The sequence below is a fragment of the Poecilia reticulata genome, linkage group LG20 (genome assembly GCF_000633615.1).
Source record: "Poecilia reticulata strain Guanapo linkage group LG20, Guppy_female_1.0+MT, whole genome shotgun sequence".
Lineage (NCBI taxonomy): Eukaryota > Metazoa > Chordata > Actinopteri > Cyprinodontiformes > Poeciliidae > Poecilia > Poecilia reticulata.
In genome coordinates, this window is record NC_024350.1 from 25473303 (window position 1) to 25480681 (window position 7379).

Consider the following 7379-nt stretch of genomic DNA (forward strand, 5'->3'; position numbering starts at 1 on the left):
ACACACACACACACACACACACACACACACACACACACACACACACACACACACATACCATCTGAGGCAGTGTAGAGAGGATTGCATAACTCTTGGTCCTTCACATCGTTCCCGTTTCTCTCAGGCTGATTTATTCCTCTTTGGTTCATCTGCTTTCAGATTTTCACCGTCTGGGATTCAGTCTGATAACGAGCAGCTGCAACTGCTTCATCAGCTGCAGCTGCTTCACCTGCTTCACATCTGAAGCTGATCAGATCTGAAGCTGATCAGACCTGAAGCTGATCTTCAGACCTGAAGCTGATCTTGTTCGTCTCGTTGCTCCTCAGAGAAGCAGCAGGTTCCTCTGACGTTCTGCTCCCAGCAGCAGATCTGGGTCATGTGGGCCGATCCGTTACATAACCATCAGTCTCTCTTCAGGCTGAAGCTCACAGAGGAACTTTATTTACCTTCATGTTCCAACGAACAGCCGCTCTTCAGTTACATAATCATCTTTTATTGGAGCTCATTTGCATAAAGATAAACTCCAGTAAAACAGAACCTCAGTCAGTTTCATGTTTCTGAGCAGAACCAAACAATCTGCTGCGTCCTGATGAACCTGACAGATTTAAACGTCTCAGCCTGATTGTTAACCGACTAACATGATGTAGAAAAGCAGCTGATTGACCCCACCGTCTGGTTCACGGTGTAAATGAACTTTGATGACAATCCGATGCATGTCACATGTAAAATAACTCAGCTCATCCTAAGAGCTTTTTAAACTTTATATTTTTACGTTTGATTTTCAGATGTTAAAAAATGAAGCTACTAAAAAACAAAGTAGTTAGTTTAGCTCTATAATTAATATGCAGTTTAATCCATTGAACAGGATCTCCACTCCTGTTCCAGAAAAATAATCCCACAGTCAATACTTTTATTTGGTTTCTTCATTATTTAGATCAAATAAATGCAAGTGAAACATTTATACTCCTTAAGTTTTTAAGCAGCAAACACTCGTCTCCTGTTCAGTACGGTAGAGGATCTGTAATGCTGTGGGCCAGAAACTACAAATACTTCATTACTTAGTAGCTTTTCCATGTATCTGTATTTCATTTGGGACTTATTTTGGGTGTATTTTTTACTTTTATTGGCTGAATTGAACACAAACATCTGGACTTTCTGTTTCTTTTATAAATATCTATGATTATGTGACTTACAGATTGAGGTGAAACTATCTGCTGGAGAACAGTTTATGAAATATAAAAACATCACCAGCAGAATGAATTATTAATAAATAATTAAATGATCACAGATTAATCGCTAAGCAACGTGAACAAATCAGAAACCGTTTTTGCTGCTAAGTAGATGAACAAGTTTCCATCTGAGCTCAACAAGAGACAATTATAGTTTTTAATCTCATCTTCAACCTTCAGATTAAAATGTTATTCTATCATTTCATCCTGAAGCTTCTTTAGAAATGTGACTGTGGATGCTAACATTAGCATTAGCTGCTACATGTTTAGCACTGAGATGCTATTTTAGGCTGAATAGTTTCACTATTTCTCCTTTTAGCACAACAGTTGTGTTTTCCAGCGTCCAATCAGATCTTTAGAAGCAGGAATTAAAACCCAATGAGACCAAAACAAATGACTTCATCTTCCATCGCTGCTGTTAGCTGATGTCGCTTGTGTATCGATTTTATCAGAGGACCAGAAACATGCAAATACAACGGTTCTGGCCCAGGTCTTCTGCATGCAAAAACATAAAATACGCAAAAAAAATTCTATGAAATTAATAAAATTAATGATTTTGAGTCCTGGCCCTAGCTTCTTTATTTTAAGGTCATTTCTACAGAGACTCACATTGACCCTGGCAGTGCTGTAGGTTTGCATCATGAAGAGTTAAACTGACGTCCTGCAGAGCCCCTCCAGGGACACAGGGGGCGACATTCCCAGCAGGAATCTGCAGGTTTGGTTTCAGCCTGAGCTTTTCCTGGTTGGATCGTTTCACTGTTAAACTCGTGAAGTCGTGAGTTAAAGTGTCTAAAGCTCTCATGTGCTTTTTAATCCCTCACATCATCTGCCCCCCCTCATCCTACTGAGCTGCAGGCAGCCGGGCTCTAAGGAGCACGGGACCACCAGCATCAAACCTCACACAGTCTCACTCTCCTCTTAACACCTGGGATCAGCTAAAGATCCAAAAGCATCCAGAACAAGAGTCCTGCTGCCAGAGAATATGACTGAATTTACCTCTTTCAACAAAATTTGCCCAAATTTCACCAAACACAGCGAGAGCCCTGGGCCAGAAAAACAACAACTTCCTGCAGTAATGTTCCCATGGCAACAAGAGAGAGGAAGACGAATTATTTTACAGGAAGTGATGAAATGGACTAATGAAAGTACTAACTGGTGCCTTAGTGACGGATCTCTCAGAGGTAGAATCACTAAATGACATCATCAAAAGTACCAACGAAGAAGAAAGAGAAACATGAAGAACCTGAAACCAGACAGATCCACTGTGAGGCACAGAGGAGGACCTGTGATGCTGTGGGTCTGTGGTTGGTTCTGATGGGGAAACGATGTGGGTGTGTTTTGAACAAATATGTTTTCAGTTTATCACTTCATTATTTATTAATTAAACAGAAACGTTTCAGGTTTCATATTTAATATTAAGAGGAAAAAGGTAAAATATTGAAGTGTTTTAGATGTAAAATAGATTTTTTTCTGCCCTCATATTAAGTTAAATCACTTTTTTTCCCCAAACTTGTCAATTATAGTGTGAAGACAAACACTTGGTTCTTAGTTCTGTTCATGTCTTCTGACCCGTTTCAGCAGCTTTCTCCCAAACCGGACGTGAAGTGAAGCTGCAGCCACAGATCAACAAACAGCCAAGAATCCGTCCTGCAGCCCTAAAAACAGGCAGCGCCGCGGCTTCAGAGACGCTTTAATTACAGGACGCCGTTTCTCTCTTCAACACGGATCTGCAAAAACAAAACCCACAGAGGCGGGAAACGCTGCAGGAATGCTGCTGTGCAGAGTAAACAACCCCAACGCAACAAACTAGAAACAAGCTAACAGGAAGCAAACTGATGTAGCTGCTGGTTCAGAGAAATATTTTAACAGTTTCATTCAGGATGTGGTGAAATCTGGACAAATTTATTTGGAATCACGTTTAATTGGTTATTATCTGCTGATGTGTTTTTATTAACAAACCAAAACTCAAAGAAAACATTAAACTCATAGCATCAGATTGAAATGTGAGCACAATTAAGCTAACTGGCTAAAGCACTCATAGCTTAGCTAATTTCTTCTGAATTTATTCAGATGTTTAATAAACTGTTAGTTGAATAAAATTTGACATCTGAGTTGAAGTTTTGTGTCAAAGCGATAAGTTTGGACAGCAGTTATCTGAACCAAACGCTGTTTCAGTTCATTTACAGAAGGAAAACGGACCTGAAACAAAGATTCTGAGTTCAACCAGCTGAAGGGAAGCAGCTTTTTAACCCACAGGGGTCAAAGGTCATGTAGCCTCTCAGCCATTAAAGCCTCTGTTTCAGATGTGATGTCAGAACAAAGACGGCTCTTGTTTCCATGTTTGGACTGAAATGATTTTTCCAGATTAGAGCAGAAGAATAAAACTTCTTCATGACCTTCTGATGTTCAGGAACCAGAAAAACCTGGAAAAACCTGGAAACTTTAAAAACTCCAGCAGAGCTGCTTTCTACAGCCAACACAGAAACCAGATCAACATGAYAACCAGCTCACCGCTACAAGCTAACGGGTCAGAACCACAGGCCCCGCCCCCAAAACACCTGCTGTGATTCATCCAATCATCCGTCACACGCCTCTGGAAGCTCCGCCCCCTTTCAGGTTCATCATCTCTCCATGTCTTCATGGTCCAATAAGCAGCAGAACCACTGAAACCAGAACTGCTAGAAAAACCTACAGGACTCCGATCATAGCAGYGGCTCAGCCAGCGGTGGGCGGAGCTTAGCAGTCAGGACGCATCATCATCATCAGCAGCAGCAGCAGCCATGTTGGATCCACCAGAGAACGCGGCTCTACTCACGCGTTGCAGTACGGCTTCTTATCGTAGCCTTTGTAGTTCTTCATGTTCAGGGTCATCTTGCAGACTTCACAGTGGAAACATCCTTTATGCCAGTTCTGATGGAAAAACACAAACAGTCACATGATTATTGATTATTGATCAGCTCTGATCTAAAATCCTCCWGAACCAAAACCAGACGAGTCCAACAGTCGGATCGAGTCTTTCTGAGCCACAGACTTTCTTCTGATAACTTAAAGTCCAGCTGATCAACATTTCTCAGGTTTCTGAAGGTCAGACACGATTTGTTCACATTTATTCAGTTTATTGAATGAAAAATATCTAATTTATCTCAGTTTGACAGAAAACAGGATCTTTAATAACGTTTTCACTTTGTCTCCGTAGAAACAGGAATATCTGGATTCTTGGTGTTTTTCTCTCCACTTTTCTATTTTCTTATAATTTTCTAGAACAAATAAGATCCTGAAATGTTTCTAAGTGTCGATCTGGACGGGAAAATATTCCACCATCTTGGATCCGCTGGCATCCTGCAGCTGGAAGCTGAAGCATCAGCAACCAAACCGTCTCCATGACAACCGGTCATTAATCTGCATCTACAGGAGGCTAACAGATGCTAACAGCTGCTAGTTTCTATAATTTCTGGTATTTTTCAAAGTGTGGCTATCAGTGTAAATGTAGTTTCTGCCAACAGGAGTTCCTGGATATAAATAGATTTGCTCAGACTGGAACAGCAGCGGCTGCTCAGTCAGCTCCTTTGGCTCTGGCAGCATTCAGCTCAGATCTTCCTCCATCTGCTCCGGATCAGGATTATTCAAATCCTTAGAAAGTGACTCAGTTCTGTGTTGGAGATGTTAACACAGAGCTCTGACTGGTGGATTCATCCTCAGCTGACAGTCAGAGACGCTTTGGGAACAAAAACCCACAAAGTGATCAGAAAGTGAGGAAATATTTCCTCAGATTATTGATTGTTTCTCTTCTGGATGTTTTCTCTCCAAGCAGCCAAAGTTCATGTTAAAGTCTCCTGGTCCAAACGTCTCCAGACTCCTGAAGATTTCCTCCAGGTTCTTCTCTTGCTGCTCATTTTAAACCCTCACTGCTCCTGTTTCATGCTCCTGGTTCTGCTCATTATCCTGCTGATCAAATCATGTTAAAAAGCATCAAGAATCTCCCAATGCGGGTCAGAACCTCCAGACATCAGCAGACACCAGAACTCTCCAGGTTGGACTTGGACACGTCTCTGGTTCTTCCAGTCATCAGTCGTCTCAGTGATTCAGCCTGGAGCAGCAGGGAAACCCAGACATCTGACACTCTGACGGGATTCCTCTGCTTCTCATGGACCGGTCCTGGAGCCAGACGGCCCGGCAGAAAGTTCTGGGTCTGTCAGTGGAACCTCCAGAGAAAAAGGTCCAGAAGGTTCTGATAATACCAGACTCTGATGGATCAGGTGGTTCCTCTGTGATCCACTCTTCTTCTGGTGTCAGCTTCAGGAGAGTTTGTAAGAAAATAACAAGTGATGAAAACCAGCAGCTAACCTTTTACTGCCCCCAGTGGGCATTAAAGGAACTGCAGCTGCTCCCCTTCAGCTGGAAATCACTCAGAGCATTTTAATAACCGGACAGATGAATAGTTTTCTGCTGGGATCTGAAGTGAGACGAAGCTCTGAAGATGATCTGATCTGGAGGTTTTCTGACAGAAGGATCTTCATCTCTCCTCACTTTGACTCATCTGGTTTCTCTGCAGCCTCTTTAAATCTCTGCCTCCAACAATCATTCATCTCAGAAAACAACAGATTCATCTCCTCATTTCAGACACTCCTGGCTCCAAAACGCTCTGCCCAGTGAATCCATGGTGAACCAGTTCAGACTGGTTTGTTCTGCTGGTCCCAGTAGGAACCAGGAGATGTTTGTTGGTTGGAGGATGAAAGTTGGAGGAATTATTCTGAGCGGYGCCGACATGCTGCTGTGTCATCTGACGCCTCAGAACAGACAGAGAACATGAAGCTGCTGAAGATCAATTCATAATTTAACATCGTTATGCAAGAAGCCGCAGAAAAGTTACACTGTAAAAACTAATTCAGAGTTTGGTGTTTGGTAGAGTTTCTGCAGATATAAKAATAAATCAACACATTTAGTTACAAATTAATTTTATTGTTCTTTATCACATATGAAAACTTCAATGATTTAAATGTAAAGTGATAAATATGAAYGTTATTGTAAATTTTCCAAAATGGAAACATAATGGATGTTTATTTTGGAAATAATTGAAAAATTTGACAATAATAAACAGAAATATCTTAATTTGAAAATCAAAAATGCCAAATTTTCCAATGTTACAACCACAAATACCAAGTTTTAGAGTTTACTGCTGCTTTTCCTCCATATATTAAATTCAATTTCATTAATTTTAAGAATTTCTTTCCAACTCCTGAACATCGCTTTCATCAGATCAAAATTTATCAGCCTACATTGACTGAAATTTTCCTTCACGTTTTTGTTTTTTCTTAAAAATGATTAACTAAATAAACTTTTAACGGTTGATAWTCTAATGTAACGTTTTAAACAGGTTGTATCAAGTCATCATTATTCTGTAGCGTCTCCAGCTCCCACCTTGTCCAGGCAGCTGACTTTCTCCGTGGGATAGACGATCTTCCCGCAGCGGGCGCACGGCGGGTTCATCCTCCGGACCTCCTCTGGACTCTCCGGCCGGTAAAAGTCCGTTTGTTCCGCAGAGACGGAAAGAGAAAAAGCCGCTCCAGCTGGAGTTGAACCGTTTTTAAAGAAACAGCCGCTGAGAGAGAAGAGAGAGGAAGTGAGGCTGTTTTCTCTGAGCGGAGCTCCGAGGCTGGATGAGGCTCACACTGAGCTCAGGAGTCAAGCTGGAGACAACCGAGCCGGAAGGAAGCCGGGCCCTTCAAAATAAGAGCGGGATTAAACCGATTAAATGGAGGGAGAGAAAAAACGAGTTTACCAATGAATAAGTGGAATACAAATGACATACCAAAACACAGGTAAAGATGTTTTTATGACTTTATTTATAAGAATTATTTAATGTCATGTATAAAAGTAATGATCAGCTCAATTAAAACCAAAAACTATCTAATAATACAGTTTATTAGATAATTCACTGTCTCATAAACAGTAACTGAAAGTGCTCAAACGTTTTTCTTCTGAAATTATGACATTTGATCAACAGCCTGGACTTTATGGAAGAATATTAACAATAAATATTCATGTTTTCTCTTTTCTTTCACTCTTTTACCAATAATGGCATCAAATGAAATAAACTAAGTTTCACTGCCAACTGGGTCAAGTCTGGATTCTCTATCAAGTCATAATAAA

General features: G+C 40.9%; 1 protein-coding gene across 1 annotated transcript in view; it reads right to left on the minus strand.

Moving 5' to 3' along the window:
• Nucleotides 1–6953, minus strand: part of LOC108165687 (LIM zinc-binding domain-containing Nebulette-like) — a 16811-nt gene extending 9858 nt beyond the window's left edge. Inside the window, exons 1-2 of the mRNA XM_017301786.1 lie at nt 6648–6953; nt 4045–4139 (exon numbers count right to left, since the gene is read on the minus strand). Coding sequence (XP_017157275.1) covers nt 4045–4139; nt 6648–6716 — 164 coding nt within the window. The 5' untranslated portion in view covers nt 6717–6953. The remainder of the gene's footprint in view (nt 1–4044; nt 4140–6647) is intronic.
• Between the last annotated feature and the right edge of the window lie 426 nt (nt 6954–7379).